At 41.8% G+C, this 22,841-nt stretch overlaps 1 protein-coding gene across 7 annotated transcripts in view; it reads right to left on the bottom strand.

The window, feature by feature from the left end:
* Positions 1 to 22,841, bottom strand: part of LOC133128600 (lipoma-preferred partner homolog) — a 132,147-nt gene that overhangs the window by 67,926 nt on the left and 41,380 nt on the right. For all 7 annotated transcript variants that reach the window (XM_061242244.1, XM_061242250.1, XM_061242248.1 and 4 more), the window contains one exon: positions 12,972 to 13,163. In XM_061242244.1, the coding sequence (XP_061098228.1) occupies positions 12,972 to 13,163 (192 nt within the window). The remainder of the gene's footprint in view (positions 1 to 12,971; positions 13,164 to 22,841) is intronic.

Below are 22,841 nucleotides of genomic sequence, written 5' to 3'. Positions count from 1 at the left end.
CATCGTTTCAAGCTCGGATTCTGAAAATACACACTGCATATTTGTTTTTTTGTATTTATTTATTTATGGGGGTTTTTTTCCCAGACTTATTTGGAATGGGTTGCAACAGGTGGTGGAGATGACCTCAGACGACCCTGTTCCTGGCCCCAGTGTCTCGTGTGCTACCTCCAGCAGTGGCTGTGTCCTTGGCAGACGTTGCAATAGAGACACAGATCAACATGATACAATTAAAAATGTTGCCTCAGACTTGAGATATTGAGGCAATTTTGGCAGAAGTCTCCCTTAGTTTGAAAGAAATATGTAGGGGAAACAATGCATCACATCCACACACAGCTGCATCGCGGCAGCATTGGCTTGGTCTGGGTATGGGTCTGGGTATGGGTCTGGGTCAAGGTTTTGGTAATTGAGACCATTTCACACCATATAAACCCATAATGAAATGTATGCTTTTTATACAACAGACAGACTTTCAAACTAAAGTAACAAAGCCATTTCTGTTCTATTTGCTCTTCTGACATGGAATATAATTAGAGGGCTTTCTAATTTGATGTGGAGTATGCATGACATCAACTGAGTGAAGAGACTCATTGGTTAAGTCGATCATTTCCACTGTCTCTAAAATGGATGGTTCATAGTTGGCATAAATGTGCATATGTTTTGATGTCATGATTGTTTTTATGAATCCCAGATCCACAGAGAAAGTGGTGTAAAATAGTTTTGGTGCGTACGTGCCAATTATGAACGATGCCCCTGGAATCATCAGGCTAGATGAGCATTTCCATGATATTAAAAATTACTTCCACATTTTCAGTTTTCAGTATCAAACAAAAAATTACACGTTTGCCTTTCTGGATCCTACCTGTTCCTGAGCCATTCATATTTACATTTTACTACAATGACATCACCCTAGAGAATGTATTCCAAGTCTTCTTAAAACAAGGGTAGTTTCTCCTTAATACAAAAGCAGTAGCGACCTTACACACAAATATATCAGCTTGTTACAAGTCGAGCAAATAATCCAGGTACGTATTTCACTGAATCATCAGTTATTCCTACAGACAGCTCCAGGTTTGCAGCTTTGCCGCTAGTAATAGTAATACTGGTTACTGGTAGTTATTGGTTTTATTAGGCTACATGTTACTAATATACAGGCCAACTCTCACAATCCTATGGACTGTATATGAAGCTAAATGCAGTAGGCTTAATGAATAACACCCGAGTTTTGCAAAACATTCAATCTTGGATGAAGAGAAAACATGTTACAATGCCACAAGTAAAAATGAAATAACAGGGACACCATAGCAGTCCTTAAGTAATGAGGACATTTTGCAACTTGCATAATAAATAATTGTGATTCAAGAAAAAAAAAAACATGAATATTTCAAACTTATGAGGCACATGATGAATTCAAAGTGTTACTGGCAATTAAGTAATGTTGTTTTTCTTCCACTCTATGTACTGTACTTACATTTATCTTTGTACAGAACAGCACAATGGGCACTATATCAAAAAAAAATCCAGGATTGCAGTAGCAAGAATGAGGAACAGTCACGTCCTACTTTATGAGAAAAACGGAATAGGACTGAGGTGAAACGTGTGAACTTCCACGTTTTGTTCATCTGTTTGTTTACTTTGGTTGGTAGTTTTGGCAACTGATTCCTAACTGAGAGAGTAGGAGTACAAACTGTACCGCGCACCTCAGTGAGGACACAGAGAACCACGTCAGTTTCAACAGCACGTTCTAATGGTCTGCAGCACTGTATCTTTGACCTAAATATTCCACCATCACATAAACAACACTACATTTTCTCTCCACAAAGTCGTCTGTGATCTATGCAAATTGCCCATACAGCTGATCCATAGGCCATAAATAAAACAATAACACTTTTAATCATTAATTTCACGTGAAAGAATATTTACATTTTCATTCAATGGCAGCGAAATCAAATCAGTGAGCTATGCATTTGCTTAACATTGCTTACATGCATTTGTTTTTGCACATACCATATCTATATATGGTATATCTAGGCATTCAGAAATTTAGCGATTCCATCCCAAAACATCCTAATGGTCTCAATACTTCTAGCCAAAATAAAGTTAATAAAATGTTAGACTGTTTTGACATAATAATGTACTTGGATTTTTTGTTCCGTCGGCCTAAAAACTACCAAGCTCTTTCCTTAATTAGTTGTGAAATACAAGAGTGATTCATAATTCCATTTGGCAGAAGTCCCGAGCAGTGGATTCAAGGCCTTTACAGAAATCATTTTGTAAGTGCACGGGAGCAGACCAAACTGGCTTTTGAAGCATTCCTGCGGGATGACATGCAGTTAAAGATTAAAGTCAATAAAAGAGGGGTTACATGGTCGCCCTGAACTAGTGAAACGCATACTACTGTTGACAACTGACAGCTTCTACCTTGAAATTTCTCAAAATAGGCCATTTCTTTTTTTAACACAAAAAAGTGATTGATCTGTAATTAAGACTGACAAGGAGCCAATACACATTCTCCCAACTACATGCGATGATTGAGATTGTCACTTTCCGGTAGACTTGCTCATACCAGTTTTGACTTCACGGTAGTAGAATATTTAATTCCTGACTTAATGGGGCTGCCTCTGTTTGATACTCGGCCAGTCACAGCAAGAGGGTAAGGCAATGCTTGGTTTCATTTGCTGCATTACCTTTATCCTCATTGTTTATTAAAATATTCCACCCAGAGACACAGAGGCAACCACAAAACAGGAGGAGTTCCTGACTTCATTTCTTCAGGTCACTCATAATATACATGTAACAAATGAGAACACAGTCAGAAACTCGCATTGTTAGTAGGGAAATGGAGGGTAACATTTCACATTAAGAAAACATTATGTAATGTAATACATTGCACTATTACACCACACCTACATGGCCGCCATTGTAATTCCACTGTATGCAAATTATGTTACACAGGAATTCATGCGTAAGTTTGCCTTTTACATAACCAAAACCTTTCAAACTGTATCCACAATTCAACCGTGCCCATTAATTACAGAAGTTATTCAACAATGCAAAAGAGTAAGAACAATGACATCCAGGATGTTAATAGGACAACTGCTGTAAACATTCTCTCTCACTGACTGGTGCGAAGGTCACGGTTTCAACTGGCCAAACTAAAGATTCTAAATTAATTATACTGTGTTTAATGATTTATTGCCCCCAGTTGGATAATAATTATTTGGCCAAAGCCTTGCATTTAATGAATGAAAAGCATGCAAAATCACTCACACAAACAATTTACAAATTTGTTGACAAGTTTCAGGTTTAAGGTTCTGTGTGAGTAGACAATAATCACAGGCAAGTATTTTAAACCTTTTAGAAGGTAAATCAAATCGAACCACCGACCTTGCGGGTCCCAGTCATGTACCTTAACCACTACGTTACAGGCTACCCTGTTGCCATGGGCTTGGCTGGCACTAGAGCAGCCTGTAGCCAAGGTACAGCACATGACTGGGACCCAGAAGGTTGGTGTTTCAAGCCAAGGTGTAGCCACAATAAGATCTGCACAGCTGTTAGGCCCTTGAGCAAGACCCTTAACCCACATTGCACCAGGGGGGATTGTCCCCTGCTTAGTCTAATCAACAGTACGTTGCCAAAAGCAGGATAAAACATCAGCTAAATAACAAATTATTTATTTATTTTCCTTCTCTGCATGATCTCGTGGGAAAGTGGAGGTTGTTGCTGGAAGTGTTATTGATAGGCCAGTAGGTGGCAGTCTTGGTCCCTATGGACCAAGCAGAAAAACCAATATCCTTTTGAAGTTATGGGATACTCAGCCAAAAAAGTTGACTCCTTCAAGTTGAGATGTTAACATGACGCACTGACTCACTGTGGTCATCAAGATCCCATGGCAACTGAAAGAGCAGGAGAGAACCTAAGTGTCCTTCTCAAATTCCCAAACTGATTCCCAACATCTGGCCCTCTAATCATCCCCCTTTGAGCTGAGCAGCTACGGAGTCCCTCAGTTCCTGCCCGCCTCATCTTCCCTGGACATAACTCAATTTATATGTCGCTGTTAGATAACCTTCCAAGCAAAATGACTGTTAAAATAAATAAATGAATACATTCCAACAGATTGCCAGCATAAAACAAGCATTAGCAGGTGTTGGATCAGACTGCAGACCCCATAGGCCTGTACGCATGCTGTCATATGGATAAGATTACTGGATGCCACAGAGAATCGAAACCTTGCGTCCAGACAGCGTGTGGCAAGCATCCAGGAATGACACCTCTATAGGAGGTGTGCCACTGCAGCCATGACTACTGTGTGATTTGCTTTATAACCAGCACATGTCAATTTTATAGTACCTCCAGGTAAATGAAATAAAAATCAAAGCACAGCAACAGGTTAAAATTCAATACTAATCTGGGCATATGATATTAATCACATAAAACTCGAAGAAAGAGTAAGACAAACTCAGAGACAATTAAATACAGTATAATTAAGGCTGTTGGCAGCTATGTGGGTGGCTCCTGACAAGAGTTTACACACTAAACTATTTTATTAAAAGCACATGCGTCCCTGATTACAGAGTAGCTAAAACTGATTTCATATTATAATCCTCTTAATTGTTTACAGAGGGAAAAAGACATGAAAGGGCAAAAATATCTGTGAGTAAGCTTCACCAATTAAGACAATGGGTCTCAGTAATAAGGGTCACAGTAGGCAAGGAGAATACACGGTAAAGGGCTCACTGAAATCTAAATAAGCTGTTTGAAAAAGCAAATGCGACACCCAAGCTCTACATGAAGTGGTCCCACACAGACCGGTGCTGTTTACGATTGCGAATCCCTACTGACACCGAAAGTAAGACGCTTGACCCTCATTCGCTTGGCAGGGACAGGAAGCTCCCAACGCAGGTTTAACCCCGGAGCCGCTAAGTGGGGTAGAGCTCTCTCTAAGAACAGGGACAGCCTGTTCTTCCTGGAAAAGCGTCTGGCTCCGCAGAGCTGTGGATATGCTCGGGCCATCCCGCTCGCTTCATTTACCGCCTCGTATCAAGTGCACGCGGCGACCTCGGGACAGACTCTACTCTTTACTGTCAACCGCGCGCAGCCGTTCACACGGGCTATATTCGGCCTGCTGCAAATAAGCAGCCCTACATCACCGAAGAGCGGTCACTCGCAACGTGACCGTGTCCCCCGCAGTACCAGCACTACCTCTGTTCTACCACTAGGTGGGGGGGGGGGGGGGAATGTACCGTTGGACTCCAAAGTAGTTTTCTGCCCAGAACTGTGTCTGTTCCTGTGTTTGTTGAATGAATGGCTGACGGTAATGCCTAATGCGTGTGAAACTGCATTCCTGGAAAGATTCCCCTTTACCAAAGACTTGACTCACAGTCGGGAAGCTGGGAAATGGGTTTTGTTCTGGCTACTGAAGCAGGAGCTTATTTATTTAACCAGAAAAGTCCACTGAGATCGTTTTTAAAAGCCAGACCATGAGCACATGCCTGACATCTTAAATTCTTCTACCCCCTTCAGAAGTTCACACACAGAATTTTAGCCACACTATAAACACCTGTCAAGAAGTGGACTGGCTCTGCTGTTCCCATGGCACCACTCACTCAAAATGTCGATTCTTGGTGCCTCTCGTCTTGCACCGTACAAATGACTGCTTTTTGTGAATGATTTTCATTGAACACTGCTCCATAAACGTTACCATACGGCAATCTGTAACGCACAAGTCTCTGAGACAGCAGCTGACTGAGCAGGAATAAGGAATTTGCAATGCAATCCAGCAATCAGGAACAGATGCATACTTTGAGCAAGGTCATTCAGAATGTCAACCATCTCACCACATGTGCTGGTTCCAGTTTATAACACAGGCATGCAGGGGAGAAACTCATCCAGTTTACTTGGCCTTCATTCAGTAAACACCGTTGTGATGTGTTAACAATGAACTTTTTGCAGGTTCCCTAATTGTGCATTAAGGGTGCCTAAAAAGTTGTTTTTTTTTGTATTTCCAAAAAAACGATATGATGTACTGTTATGGATTCCCACAGCTCTAGTAGGCTACATCTGGGCAGAAAATATTTTCTGTTCACAGGGAAGGGGCCCACTGAATCAAACCACACTCTCCCCACGGGCCTCTGACTTTAAATACTCAACAGTCATGTTTTCTGCAGACCGAGAAAGTTTGCGCTCAGTTTTGTCATCATTTCCTGTGTTATTCAACAATTGGGCTCTCAGGAGAGGGATTCTGACACTTCTTATCCTGCCATTTTTGATCATTTGTAGCCATCTGTTAGGAAAAAAATAAGACAGAATTCTGAATAATACAGGAGGTATATTGAAAAAAAAAAGGAAAAAAAAAACACTCATCATTATGAGGCCTTGCACAGATGTTATTTTCTCAGCCCTTTGTCAAAGGGTGCCTTGGGCCATGTGCTGCTCTTTCTCACGGATCAAACTGCTTCACACACAAAACATTGCAACCACGGCTCACTGTACAAACCGGAATAAAGTGTGGATTAAAATCAGCATTCGTCCAGAACATTGGTTCATAATTAACATTTAAAGTCAGAGGCCCTGCTTTTCTGAAAAGCTAATTAGGTTTTACAAATACTAAAATTACCAAACTGAAATTATAACCTGCATTTGTTTGAAGGCCAAGTTAACGTTAAAAGGTTAAAGTTCCAGGCCATCTATGTACACTGCTGTATCTGCTGTATGTAATAATCCCTCTATCCAAGACAACCAATCCAGGACAACAGCATTAAAAATGTCCAGAGATAGCAGGTTTCTTCCCCACGACTCTGCCACATCGTCTCCAGGCACACAATTCTCCGGCACTAATATATATGGTGTCAGAGCCAGAGGAATCGGAAGTTAAGATTGCCCCTCTATCAGGCAGCTTTCGGGGAGAGATTATTGGATCACATTATTGGATCCAATAACACACAACTAAAGAAATATTATTTTTATTTTATTTTTCTAAGTGAATGTTCTCACAAGGGCTGTCAGCTGGCTGGCACAAAGTGCATGAAATACAACAATTCAAGAGGGAAGCAAAGATACATTTTAAAATGCTCTACAGGGGAATTTGTAGTGACAGTTACCCTCAAAAAAAAAAGAAGAAAAAAGGACACAGACCAATAAAGAGAAAGGTTGTCCTTATGGAAGTGGGATTAATCCTCAAGGTTGCAGATTCATATCTTATAGGCAGGGTGCTACTGCAATTAAACTTAACGTGACCTGCTTCAGAAAAACACCTGCTTTTCAGCAAAGCCAATAGGTACTGTGAGCTGTACAATGCTATTTTTCAGTGCTGTGCAATAGTTTTCTATGGGCAAGCAGGAGCTGCATATTTTAAACAAGACAAGAAACGGTAAAACAAAAAACAGCCTGAAGTGCTGTTCAGCAACATGGCCTTAAATGTAAAATCCCTCATAAATCACTGACATAGCATGTCAGAGTGTTTCAACATTTATTTACAACCCTTCGATAGTGAGACATCTTTAAAGCAAATTTAAAGCAACACCTGTGTTGCCTGGAACTACCATCTCTTTTACTACTGACCTGCAGCTTTGGATACTTTATTTACTGCTGCCACAAGGTTACATTTATTAAACTACTTTTTGTAAGTTTATTGTGGGGTGTTGCTGGTCCAGTAATAGTGCAAGCTATCATTTGTGGAATGCATATAGATACACATGAAGGATACATTTTCACATGTTCCAGTTGATATAACCTTTATTATTATTATTATTATTATTATTATTATTATTATTATTATTATATTAAAAGGCATGTGGATATGCAGAGATATTATCAACAGCTAAACATGACCACAAACAACCTCTTGTAGGAACAGAGAAGTCAAAAGTTCCAGCCACAACTACCCCCAATTGAACTTGTACTTAGCGATAACAAAGGTTACAACCCACAAATTGTATAACACACTACAGTACAGTGCAGTACATCAACACAATAGACTCAAAAAACCATTTGCTTGGTTGTTTAACACAGGCTTTACAATGTTCACTGGGCAGCACGGCATTAATAGCAGATGCAAATGAAATAAGACACAAAGCAGATTGACAGGAATCTTCTATTGGGTTGAGTGAACCTTTACAGGAAAACACAGCCAGATCAGGTCATCAGGTTGTGTGACATCAGCTGACACATCCACAATCAACAATACCGTGGAATGCAGGGCGCCATGTTGGTTAGTGAACTGGACTTGTGTTAAGGAGTTTGGCGGTTTGAATCCCGTGCCTAGCTGTCTTACTGTTGGACATGGTACCTAAAATATACCTCAGTAACATGAATCTTAATGTACAGACACTATCAGACACGATGGAAAACAAGTTGAGCTTGTCACCCTGGATCAGGTCATCTGCTCGATAAATAAATAATGTCATGTAACAGAGATCAAGGGAAATCCATTACTTGCATGGACTTTAGACAGACACCAGGAAAGGGGGTTTGAGTTTCGTTAACGCAGAGGCGCCGTTTTGATGAGGACGCGCGTGTGTGTGTGTGCGCGTGCGCGCATGTGTGTGCGCGTGTGTGAGCCATGAAAGGTCAGCTGCTGGAGAAACAGTAGGGGGGGGGGGGATGGGGGGGAAGAAAGCAGAGGCGGGGGGAGTAACTCTCGGCTGCAACTCCTTGGTCAACGCAAGTTCTCACACAAACAAAAACGCGAAAACATGCTTACCACATCCTGGAGCAGCTCCCATACGTGCACCACAAGCCTGAAACAGACTCGGTTAAATTACGCTCGTAAAACTGTGGAACATCACGCTCATTACATGCACGCCTGCAGGGACTTCTCTACATATGTTTTGTCCATAATATAAAAAAAAAAGAAAGAAAACAACATAATCGCGGAGAGTACAGTAAACCGAACTAGGTATGAACCCTCTGACCTGTGAGCCACACAACCCACTATAAGACACACATTTGCCTCTTAGTACAGCCCAAACAGAATGATAAATATAAATGCAAATTCAAAATCACATACTGCACACAGCTGTGGCTTTACATACTTGACGCCTGTGTGTGTGTGTGTGTGTGTGTGTGTGTGTGTGTGTGTGTGTGTGTGCATATATATATACACATATAACCTGTTTATAAATATAGGTTAGGTTAGCACAAGCCTTACAGCTGGGTTTTAAAGAAATATTTCATGACTTTGGGAAGCACTTGCTCTTTACCCACTTCCTTTACCGATAAGAAGTGCAACATATGGGGATGATAAAATGAACACTGATAGAAAGCTACGCTATGCTTCATCCAGACCATTAGCCAATGTGACTGCTCTCACTGGCACAAGTCCATGTTCATCAGTAACATGATTTTACAATGAAGCCTCCTCTGATAACCACAACCAACCCTATTTACATTGCTTGAATATACAGAAATTGAAGAGCACAGACCTCATTGAGCGGACCATGACAAAGGCACTGAAGGATTTACAGACAGCATTAAAAAAATTAAATGGGGAAAACCAAACATTAATAGACATTTCGCTCATACGGAATGTGCAATATTGTTCTTCACCTAGTATATAATAATGTTTATACATATGTTGATTCCCAAAGGGAGAATGAGTTAAATCAAGCAGACTGCAGTTAATAGCCCATATGCCCTACCCGCAACAATAATTAGGCGGGCCTATAGCCTCATGGCTAAGTTGCTTGACAGGGACCCAGAAGGTTGGTGGATCAAACCCCAGTGTAACTATAGTAAGATCCAAGTAGCTGTGGGCACTTGAGCTGAGTCAAATCAACAGTAAGTCCCTTTGGATAAAAGCATCAGCTAAATAACTGTAATGTAATGTAGTAACAGAAAATGTATAGGTAGAGTTAATAATAGTAAGTATACAACAGACACGCATGGAATCTTAACAGCCTAAGATCAGCTCCACCACATACAGTATTTACAAAGAGCACAGGAGATATGTCAGGCAATAACCAGTAAAACATCAAAGTATCCTTTTCTCTGCTTTTGATTTATAGCTGAGAGCCAAGATATGTTTATCTTGGGTGTGAACAGTTTCATAGATTCTCCTCACAAGACCCATACATACATTAGTCCATTACCTTTCAGGGACGTGTCAAATACGCATCGCCTAGGGGAGTACGGACCAATTTCAGGAGCCACCTCATACACTCTCATGACCCATTTTGGGTCCCGACCTATAGTTTAAGAAGAACCCACAGTATAACAAGACATGCTTTTATTGTTCTCATTTCCCAGAAATCCATGGGATGGCCCTGGAGACATTAGCTCAAACATTTCCTTTGCATTGCTGCATTATGTCAGTGTATCCTTCCCACATCCCCTACAAACAAAGGAACCTCAGTCAGACCTCAATCCCAGAATGCATTGGTCTTCTTTCAAAACACCTTTAAAACAATGAGAAGCTACTGTTTTTATTATGATGACCCAATTAGCCCTGTCACAGCATACACGCTCTTCGGAACTCTGTGTTCGGAGCAGATTTTTTTATGAAAGGCAAAGTTCATTAAGAGACCATTCATTTGTACAGTCGTTGCCATAATCTACATTTCACTTTAATTGCTTCTGCATGGCTGCTAAATGCAATAACATAAACAATGGCGAGAGTACAGACTGTACCCAGTAAAATCCAATTTACAAGTTTGTTCAGCACCAAATTGCTTTCGGATTCAAACCCAATTATAGTGATGTTTCTTTTAGAAATTCATATTCACAACAATAACACACCAAAAGGGGGTCACTGCAAATTATTTTATTATCGTTGTGATCTTTGTGATCTACTTAGGAAGGAAATATATGAGTTTGAATGTTTATACTTGAATCAGAACGTTAATCGTAAAACGGGTGCGGCTATATCAATAGATGTGTATGTAATAACAGGCATTACAAGGCTTAACTGTGATTATGTGGTCAGCTGTGTCATTGGCTGTGATCCCATGTGGAACTGCGATTTGAACCACAACTGAGTTCTTAAGAATTAGACATTGTGACAGAAATCGAATTATAGATTCAGTTTCATTTTGAGTCATGACACCTGCACTAGGTTCAAACTGGTTTTAGGTGCATGACTGAGCAATTAAATTGTTATGTAGTCCAAATTATTCTGGATACTCCACCCAACACTGAATTTTAATTTTTCCTATTTAATCTCTCTCTGCAGAGACATGTTCATGGTCCCAACACAACACTTTTAACAAAATGTTAGACAAAAGCTTGGGTCTATGTTATTTCTGAACAACAGTATACATTTTTTATGCCATGAAATATATTCATAATGGCTTACAAAAAGGAGCAGAAGTCACATGCAGCAATTCAAGTTACTTGAGAACATTAATCTCATAATCTGAAATGATAATCTATTTTTTTAAACACAAATGCACACATAAACACACACACATGCATAAACCACACACAAACATGCATGCATACACACAGAGCTCAATACAAGAACACCATACTGTACATACATAGTCAGAAACCCAAACATGCATTGGCACACATGGTACACAAAAATAGACACAAAAAAATGAGAGAAGTCTGGAGATTGGCCAGACTGGTTCAAGCTGACACGAAGGTGACGGTAAATCAAATAACCACACATTACAACAGTGGTATGCAGAAAAGCATCCCTGAAGACATAACACTGTAGCCCATCTACCTTGAAGTGGATGGGCTACAGCAGCAGAAGACCAATACTGGAAGTCTAATAAATACCTAATAAAGCGGTCACGGAGTGTAGACACAAACACACAAAAGGCGCATTAGCGCACAGACTCCCAGACGCATATTTCCGCGCGGCCGGAGGCTGTTGTGCAGAACCTGCCCCCCACAGACCTCCTGTGAGCGTGACCACCGCATGAACCCGATGGTGGACGTTGGCCAAAACCGCTCTGCCCAGATTCCCCACGGACAAAACTCAAGAAATCCAATAAACGCACGTCTGCGCAGCTGTGCAGCCACGTGTCCAGCCGTTCCAATAAGGAGGAAGTGTAGATGCTATGAAATTAATTAATTTTCTCTAAATTACATTTTCTAAATGAGTAAAAAGTTTGAGTAGATTGTGTCTTTGTTAACACTTGACCGTTCGCAAATTGCAGTCCACCCACCACTGCTTAGAGATGGTTACCATCTGCAACAGCCATTGTAGTTGATTGCGAAAGCCACTTCAGCAACATGTCAATGTGTTTTTGGGTAACTTCTAAGACAGACACAGGGAAAAGTGTTTGTTGTAGATAAAACTTTGAGGATGACCACAATGCAGCAGACCGGCAGTTGTGCTGGCAATGCCTGCAGGCGTCCTAGTGTAATCGAATAGAAAAAATTGTAAAAAACGATATAACTTTGGCCGAATGTTAGCGCTACTTTTTTGCAGACCTTGCAGCGGTATTTTTATTCCAACAGCTATTCAGTAGCTAATGGAGATGACCTTTTCCAGCACTATCAACAGATTACAAAGCAATAGCTTCTGCCAACCCATGAATATAAGTAAATCATCTTTTTTAAATATTTCCACAAGTTTTCACAGATGTTTTTACTTTTAATAAATAGTTTACCATTGTATCAAACATAAGTCCTTAAATTATACTTCCACAAACCATCTGTAATTTGTTGCAGTAATTCACTTAAGCAGATGCTACCAGCTGACTCCATCTTCTGTTGTCAGACGTAGCAACAGTCATTAAAGAGGGCGGGATTTGTGGATATTTTGCAAATGGTCAATTAGGAAAGACCTTAAACGTCATATCTTTTGATGTTTCAATGCTTTTTCCCTTGAGGGGATAACTCACCAATAAGTTAGACAGAATAGAGATTTGATCATGACACATCTAAATTAATGTGCCTAATAAAACCTCCAGGTTCAGTTATTTGCATATTACAATGTGCAATTCACAAAACGTCAAAGGGGATTCACTTTGTCAGGTGATTCACTTCTTCAGCGTGTGAAATAGCTGTTGGAGAACACTTACCCCCGCCCCCCTCTCCCAGCTGCTTGAAGGGGTTGAACTTTGGTTTGGGGGCGACCACCGGGGCGAACTTCTTGGGCGTCTGCTGCTGGGACACAGAGATGCTGGGCATGCCGAAGGCCGGGGTGGCCTCCATCCTGGCATTCACCTGGCCAAGCTGGTCGCCGTCACTCTCGGGAGGACTCCACATGGTTCCTGGAGAAGGGAAGGAGACCACAGTCAGCTTCCAGGGTCCTGTATGGACGCTAGAGACAACGTAACATTGACGCTGCTCGACAGCGTTTTCCACGCGTTTCCCATGTACAAATGCCATACCGGACAGTACATTGCCCTGCAGTTGGTTATGTTTTATTTCACAGTTGGGGGGGGGGGGGGCCTTGCATTGTAAAAACAAGAAGGAATAGAAGGCTGTTTCTGTTACATGCTGTTTGCGGCCATCTTATCAGCTTGCAAGTTCAACAGAGCATCACGCCATTTACCTTTAAACATGAAAGAGAAAGTGATTTCTGGGCTCTTCGGTACATTTCCACTAACATTTATTTTTCCAGCATGACCGCATGAGTGGATCAACAACAACAATGGGTACACACATTTAGGAGAAAGGAAAGTCATTTTGAAAAAGGTGGAAAAGATAGGATATAGTGACATATCATTACAAGCACAAAACTGAATTCACACTAAATATTCAAGTGTGCCTTTCAACGATTTATAAAAAACGATATTTATGACATTTCAAGTACAGATTAGTGATGAGATTAAGGTTGTCTAATGGAAACACCATGTTAACAAAGAGTCAATGCACAGGGACAGGGCAGTCAAGCTAGCATAAGCCAGTGATTTAACTCAATTCAGAAATCACTGCTCTTAGTTACTAGCTTTTTTCAGAAGAAAGCCCTGGTAACATAACCGCTCTTGAAGCAGACAGGGAGAGACCAGCGGCTGACATTAACAACAGCATAAAATCAGCTCGCTCAGTGTGTAGAGCCACAAGCCGTAGGAATGCTTCAGTTAGAACAGCGTGCCAAATGTCGCTGACAGAGAGATAAAAAGCCTGAAAGGGGAAGGTGGCTGGACACCAGCCCTTAGTCGAGAGGGTTGTCTGAACCCAAGCGGGGTTCGGCCTGGCTGCCTTTCCCCGGGTTTATCTATACTGCATGCCTTGCGCTCGGGACATCTGGCTGTCATTTGCGTTGGATCACCTGACTGAAATTCCAAAGTCACAGACGAGGAAAGTGTTCCCCAAGGTGAAAACAGGAGTCTAAGGCATAACCGCTCATGCCGTCTGAGGAGGGAGACCCGTCTGACACCACAGACCTGGGGTTGCTGTCCCCTCCCCACACACACACACTTCAGAGGGCCACTGTCAGCTGGTTTTGTTTTCAACATTAGACCAAGTGAGGTGGGTTAACTGTGTAATCAATAGCTTTAACAGTCCATGTAATTGCTGAATAACACTGAGGTCCAGCAGACCTTGCAGCTCTCCAGTGCCAGGGTTGGTGATCCATGTTATGGATGAAGTGAGAGAAGAGGGGTTTGCTTTCTCCTGTAGTACTGGAGATTTATCGTACTGGGTCAATGAAGTGGGGTCAATTAGGGCAAGTTATCCAACCGATTCCTCTACAGAATCCAGAAGTGCAGACATAACCTGCCTCATGCACTGTTTGGATATAAACGAAAAACGAATGGGACTCAAACTACTAACTTTATCATTTGCACTTCTGAGTAACGTAATTTTCGTCTGTCTGTCATACTTGGAGATAAACATATCAATCAATGGCTTTTGACATATGAGTCAGTCTTGACAGTTGGACTGTGCTGAACTCTCTGAACTTGTTTTTTGTAAAAGAGGCTAAAACCAGGTGAGCTGAAGTATCTCTTCAGTTAGAATGAGACCACACAGGTGCAACAGGTCTGCAATTTCCCCAGTCCATGCATGTGCAGCAAGATTAAATGTTTCAAATCCCTCAAGGGATGTTTAAAATAACACCGATTGCTGGCAGTAAATCTACCAAGTGCTTTTCAGAATGCTTATTGCTGAGGTGAGATACATAAGGGACAATGCCAAATGCAGATGACAAGAAATGGGTCAAACAAGGAGATGCGATTTCAGACATGGGTGTCAAGATTTCTAGACAAAGGCGGCACTGTTCAAGCCAAGTGCTATCTCAAAACTAAATTAACACTACTAACACAAATAACACTGTGTTCGCTAACACAAACACCAAAATGCGTCAGGACAGTGACATAACAATACGAGACAATATTGTGCAAAAAAATAAGCATTTCATCATTATTATTGTTTGCAGTGTTGTTTTTGTTGTATTATTGGTAGCTACCAGTCATTAGGAGTGTACACTATGACAGACAGCGCCATCTGTTACAGTATTTACTGCTGGTGAAAATGTGTGAGTGAGTCATGAAGCAAATTCATAGACGGCGGATTGGTCTTGAGGTGCCCAGTGACACAAATACAGCATTTTCCTCCGTCGCACAGAGGACATTGGCCAAAACACAACTTGGATCAATTTGTCTGCTCGGCTACAGAGGGAAAACAAGTGAGCCATTGGGGAGAGGAACTGCCAGCTCACTGTAGCATGATCTCTCCCCCGAGGCAGTAGCATGTGCCACAGCGTACACAAACACAGACGGCCTGTATTCGGCAAGTCCACCAATCAAAAGACACCCGGGGCTGTTTCCTGGAAAGACATCATCCACAGTTTAATTCAACTACTTTAATATGCTATAGCTACTGTATGTTAGCCAGTGCCAGGAATGTGAAATTACATGAAACTCGCCACATTTAGGTCAATCATTAAAAAGTCATGATCGTTACACATGTTCCTAAACAAATGTAGCTATATTTACTTTGGCAAGTTATAAACCATACCTTTAAAAAATTACATTATGCTTGGCAAAAGTGGTCTGATTTGACACTCTCATACAATTCCCATCAAGCATTTCACCATTATCTGACTGACATCACTTGATTGAGTAGTTCCTGCAAAACATTAAAAAAAGATATTTTGCTGTATGCAAATAATTCAAAGGCCCAGAGCACAGATGCTTGCAATACATAAGTAGAATTTAGATGGATTGCGCCTTATAAGATAGGTTGGAAGATAGGTTTGATGTACATATATGTACATCAAAATTAATGCTTTTGGCTACTTGTCATTAAAGATCAATTGTCTATATATGTATGAGCAGGTACTTCTCTGTCAGTCAAGCAATTTGGCTACAACGTTCCCATCTTTATCCTGAAACAGAGAGTATGCTCCCATAGTTCATTTCCTAAGTCATTGTCTGAAAAAGGTTTTTGAAAATGAACCCCTGAGGAATAAGTTTAGCTGCATACACTAGGCCAAAAAGGCTTACCAAGCAGATGCTCTATGAGAGGATTTTCATTTTATCAAGTTTACAAGGCTTTGGGACCTTAATCCAGGGGAAGTATTCAGTTTTGCAGAACCAGCAGATGGCCCATGCAGCACTGACTGAAGAAGTGGTGAGCCCGTTCAGTAAAACGATCCTCGGTATTGTGAACCACAAGGCAGAAGTACCGTTCTTCCCAACATTGCCAATGAATAGACATGCAGTGTCTTGACTGTCAGGTGACGCAGAGGACGTTTCCGAGGGCAGGTATCCCATGAGCCTGTGAGGAAACGGACTGACCAAAAAGGAGGTTTGGCACTGGTCTCCAATTTTCCATGGCAGCACAAATATGTGGCCATGCATTCAGGAAGGCAGTATCCCCCCCAGTCACTAGGCAGATGATGTATGACTGAAAAGGCTAACACTGAAATGTTGTTGGGTTTGTATCAAAGTGCTTTGGAAGCCATCCGAGAAAACAAGCTGGAAACCTAGCCTTTTAGGGAGGCTGTGTTCGCCTTTTCATCGCAAGCATCTAGAACAGGTTGACACTCCTGAAAAGTAATGGCACCGATAAAGTCAAAGGTTAAATGCCAAAATGTAATTCTTTAAGCGACTGCAAATCAAAAGCAAGGTAAGATATTCATCTATCTTTGCAACAAGGTATTTTTATTTGATATTTAATGTAACCTTTGAAAGGTTACATTAAATATCACTGAAAGCATTCCTCCCAAAATACATAAACATAGCTACTAAACCAAACAGAACCGAACCTGACCTCTAAATGGTTCAAAGTTAAACATGACACAATTCTTCATATTTTGAAGCAAGATTACTTTTTATTTTACTATAATTTCTTGATATTTGGTGGAATCCATTCTTCATTCCACTCACACAATATTTCCTGTGGCCCCAGCTGCCACACAACCCCAAGCTGCTTCACACTGGCCAAGGTGTTCTTCTCTAGAAAGGCTTCACCATTTTTTTCTAAACATACCTTCTTTGGTCTTTGCCAAAATGGTTAAATTTTGGTTTTGTCAGTCCAAAAACGCATTGTTCCAAAAGGCTTCAGGCTTCTCAATTTTTTCTTTTACATAATTCAGAAGCCTAATTTTGTGCTGAGGTCAACCCTGCCATGTAGGTCTTTGTTGTTTAAAGTATGTTGTATTGTTGTCCTGTGAACAGTTAGACCTGTGTTTGCTACTCTTTTTTGCAGCTTTTTTGCAGCATTTCTCACCAGGTCTCGGGCCATTCTATCCAAAATCCTTTTTGGTCTTCCAGACCTTGCCTTGACTTCAACTGTTCTATTTATCTTCCATTTTCTAATAATGTTTCTGACAGTGGAAATAGGTAGTTTGAAACATTGAGAGTTTTTGTAGCCTTCTCCTTCTTGGTGGAAATGAACCATCTGAAAATCCTTGGACAACAGTTTAGAGCAACCCATGGTTGTTAACACCAGACAGAATACCCACTCCAGTTGGATACTTTAGAAGGCATGTGGTTTCTTCTTTTTTATTATTTATAAACAGTAAAAAATTTAAATAAAAAGCGATGTTACTTTAGAATTTGCAGAAAGGTCTCATGTTTATCTGTACCATTTAGAGTTTAGGTTTGATTTCAAACACATACAGATTCATTGTAACAGACATTTAAACCAGGGGTGCCCATATTTTTTGCACCCCATCAGAAAAAAGTGCCATACTCCACCAACTCTTTCTGCTCAAGAGGCAATGTTTACGGGAACTACTGTTGCTGTGGCCAGAAATTGTTATTTCAAATTTGGTCCCAAAATCAGCTGAAATGGTAATGATCTGGGTGTGATCTCTGGTCCGTCATGAAACACACAAAATTTCATCCCATTTCACACTGTCATATCGCTGGTTTGTTCTCTCTCACTGAAACACAAAACCAAACAGAGGCATCCTTTACCCCCTGCCCTACACTCCCACAGTGCCACCAAAAGGGGATGTTATTTTACACTTCTCAGTGCTGCACAGCCACCTTGAACCATTTCCATTCAAACCCATGTCTCTGGTTTGATGGACAGAGTCCTCTCAGCACCTGCTCTCTTCAGTCATCTGGGGGGATGATGAACAAGGGGAGGGGGGGAGTAACGTAATGTCAAAGTGTCAGCACATAGAGTGCCTCTTCTGAGCTGAGGTTACACCAGGACTCTGGCAACGTGTCATACACAGGTGCCAGATACGATCCTCCAAGGGGAATTTTAACATTAGGCGGGAGAGAGTTTCATCACTATTTCTGGTGCCTTGGTAAAACCGTTGTTCATCAAAGGCTCCCGTTACCTCCAGTGCTGAGCCCAGCAAATGATAAGCAGTCCACAGCATCGCTGTGAAATTTCAGGCCTCCGGGGTATCTCCTGACCATCTCCGAACAGGCAAAAGCAACTTTGGGTTTGGGATTTCTGGGGCTGAACAACACCAACTATAACAAATCCTCTGACGAGGCACTCTCGACATTTCCTCCAACTTATCTGGGAGACCATTCTCAACTTACCCTGACTGGAAGCATTTGGTTCCTTTAGCCCAATTGTACAGCCCACTGTCAGAATTGTATGTATATACCTGCAGGGAACTGGTGAGAAAGCTTCAGTTCTGATATGCAGGAAGTTCACAGTAGGTAACAGGACATCACCCTGAGATGACTGGTACCTGGCACAGACATCATAATAATGTAAAATTGACAAACATATGCAATTCATTTTATTTTTGGGATCAAGCTCTGTACGCATTTAATAATTCATTATTTCATCCATAAGACCAGAAACCAAACCTGTTGGCTGGAAAATAGCTAATAAGGACTTTTCTTTAAAAAGTCTATTCAATCTATGGTTCTACATTTAGCCTGGCCATTTCTTTTGTAACAGCACAGCAAGCACATTATTTTTGAGTGGCAGAATGCAGAAGACAACAATGTACCCTGACATTACTTGATGACATTAATGTCACCCTCAAAATAGCTCCCAAGAGTCTCTAATGTGGGTCCTGGTGGGTAAAAATCCAGTGTCAGTGAGAGAGGGGCACTAAGCAACAGTGGTGAGAAAGACAAAAGAATGTGATTACAGTACGTCAGATATGCGTCGCAAAGAGCACGGTTCTGCAGACAGGCCTGCAGGTTGAACCATGTAGCACAGAGGGGAGCACGTGGCATGGAAGTTCCAGAAAGTTCCAGAATCAAGGTGCCTCAGGGGCACAGGGCATACCCCCACACACACACTACCACTGCTTCAAGTGCCCCTCTGTCCCCTCCCAAAAAGGAAGCAGCAGTGATGGGATGGGCACGTGGCAGCGAATCCCACTGGGGGAAGAGGAAAAAAAATTGGAACATAATGTGTTTGTCAATTGGAAGTGCAGCTCACATCCAAAAGATCAGGGACAGAGCAGGACCTGGTCAAGTAAACATGTGAAGAGTAAACCCGTACTTTACGATGTGTATTGCAGTTTACAACCTTTTCTTACAGCATGGAAGGCTGCATTAACAGGGCCTCTCTGTCTCCAGTAAGAACAAGCGTCCCCTTCAGCTGTGAACAACTAAGTAAATTAAACTCATCTCATTTATTACAACAGAAATTAGCAGAAACAGAATGAACACGCGGGGTTAAGGGAGATACAGCACTACCGAGCAGATACACAATCCTAGATTAGCTCTATGGCAACCCTACATTCCGCACATTTGAGTCCAGTGCAACGAAACAATCAACCATCTGTTCCGAGGTGCTCAAAATAGCTGAGCGCCCATTTCCATGGCAGGGACTGAAGCACAGAGAGCCCTGTCTTTTTCGTGGACTGGGCTGTAAGTCGGCCTCTTTTAAACAAGTCTGTTGTGTTCCTAAAGCCTGGCCTCTGGCTATTGAGCTTGCAGGGAGCCATCAGTCATTGTTGCACACACTGCTTCATAAACCCCACGGTCAGGTCCGACTCTCAAAAGGGTATCTGGGTTCAATCAAACGGACGAGCAGATAAGCAACCACCGTTGAACAAGAAGGCAATTCACCGCCTGCTGAGAGTGAGGGCAACGCATTTACATTCTATGTCTGACATTAACCGCTTCCTTCCGTGACAAGCAGAACACATCTCCGATCGGGTAGATTATCTTGATGAGGAGATGACTGATTGGAAGTGGAGCAGTCAGGAGTGTTGCATCCAATGGCAGAAGATGTACAGGAACTGGAGGGTTGTACATATGCAAAACCATGGCACGGTCATGTACCGAGGCCCATTTGCATGAGATCCTCCATGTGCTTCCTGTGTCGGTTGTGCCGTCCCATCCCATCAAAATAACGGATTGCCGCTTGGGAAGTAATTTCCATTATCTTCTTGTCGAGTGGTTTCTTTTGATTAATTGTTCAAAGGAGCATAAATAGTTTGCCCATTGTTTTGAGCGTGAACATGGGAAGTGCAACCCCTTGTCTTGTCCATGGATACTGCTCTATTCTGCAGTCACATTAGGGAGGCTGCAAATGCTACTGGATCATTCTTAACTGACAAGGCCAGATAAAAGGCAATTACCTGAAACACAGTATGATAAATAGTAGGTAGGTACATGAGAGAATTGGCAAGCAAACATACTCTGGTACACAGCAGCTACACCTTCTAGCAATGACCATACATGTGATGCCTCTTTTCCTCAGTGTGTGGGCAGAACTGCTAAAGAGACAAAAATGTCTCGGGATATGGTCAGGCCTTGTTATGGTCTGAACTCAACCACCAGGGCACGCATGACCAGGAGTCCAGAAGTGTTTTTGCTGTGGTGAGATGAATGAATGCTCAGATATAGCATAATAAGCAGCCACAGCGACTGTGGCCAGAACAACACAGTATTTTTCAGCATAGCAACGTGTCCCATGATCTGGTGTTGAATCTTGAATGTGGCAAATCTGGTGGGCGGCCGTTCAAGGTAGTGCATAACTGAACCAGTCACCCAGGGAGGAAGGGTTGCAGTGGCAGCATGGTCCCTGCACAGAAGTATGTCCTCTGTGTTCATCAGGAACAGAACTGCAATGCAACGACTGCACAGCTGGCGGAATGCAAGGGCAGCAGGGTGGTGCAGTGGTTAGCACAGGTGCCTCACAAATGGAGGTTCTGGGTTCGAGTTCCAGCTAGCCGGCTCCTCTCGGCGAGGAGTTTGCATATTTTCCCCATGTTGCCGTGGGTTTCCACCAGGTACACCAGTTTCATCCCACACTGAAAGACATGCATGTCAGGTCTGGTATACTCCTGCCATTGCCCATTGCTCTTGACCCAGGCACTGGCCTCAGAACTGGAGTTTGTCCCTGGGCACTGTACTGTGGCTGCCACTGCTCCTACATTACACTAGGATGGGGTAAATACAGAGGAAAAATCACCCCACGGTGTTCAATAAAGTATACCTTAGCTTATCTTACACTTTCGTAGGTACAGCTAGTCTATATTCCAACTGGCCCAAAATCGATTAACTACGTTGCAGTGATGGGACCAACCTATATGATGTCAACTGATCAAAATTTGAAGGTAAATGCTCCCTAGTTTTGTTTCTCATCGCAACTGGGAATACGTCAAATCATCATAATCCAGAGAACAGTCCTTGGTGTATGAAGCAACACCGAGTTTGTCCTGACATTTTTCACTTTAATCTGCAAAAGTATCTATCAGGTCAAATAAACATGTTTCCACATAAATACATAAATACACAAACGTCAGAAAGTCATGCATGTGTACAGTACATCTGGAAAGTAAGACATGAGTTTTTTTTTTTTTTCCCTACCACAATTACTTTCCACTTTTGGTCATTCTAACAGAGAATTTTCCCAGAAGCCAAAGGCACTAGAGTACTTTAAAATGAGCAGATGTAATTACGGTAACTCGCGTTGTTGTTAATTAAAGGCTGGGCATTTTATTAGGGATAATTGGTCAGTAAATTAACTTCCCTTCCCCCTCCTACCTTTTAAGTTAAAAATGAAATATTTTATTTCGCCAGAGACAGCTGCCTGGAAATAGGGTCTTCTACACTGGAGGAAATATATAGAAAAGCTCTCCAGGAATAAGTCCCTCAACATTAGGGGGTCATTCCAGCATAATTAACATTTTGGTTTCTCCGCAATTTAATTCTGAATTTTCCACCTGGTTTATAATCACATTTACCAATCGGATATTGGCTTGAAAACCCTGGACTTTTTTTTGACAGGCTTTGAGGACCTCTGTTTGCATTCCTTTTGTTTCACATCATTCTGTAAGATGCTTCATCTGAAAAAGAAAAGCAGCTGACTATAACTTGTGAATGGTCTTAACTCTGCACTTGCCCGTTGCCTGTGCGCCCTGGCCTAATTCAACCTGTCATATGCACATAAGGCGCACACACAGACAAGCAGACACAGGCACATGACCACACTTACACACGCAGCTTTATTTATCCTTAAATCCCCAGGGCTGCTGACACACGCCAGACAACACTTGACAGGCAAAACGCAGCTCCGCAAACAGGTCACAAACGCACATGTTTGGAAAACCAATG

The sequence above is a fragment of the Conger conger genome, chromosome 5 (genome assembly GCF_963514075.1).
Source record: "Conger conger chromosome 5, fConCon1.1, whole genome shotgun sequence".
Lineage (NCBI taxonomy): Eukaryota > Metazoa > Chordata > Actinopteri > Anguilliformes > Congridae > Conger > Conger conger.
Note: the sequence above shows the minus strand (reverse complement) of the source record. Positions and strands in the feature narration are given on the sequence as shown.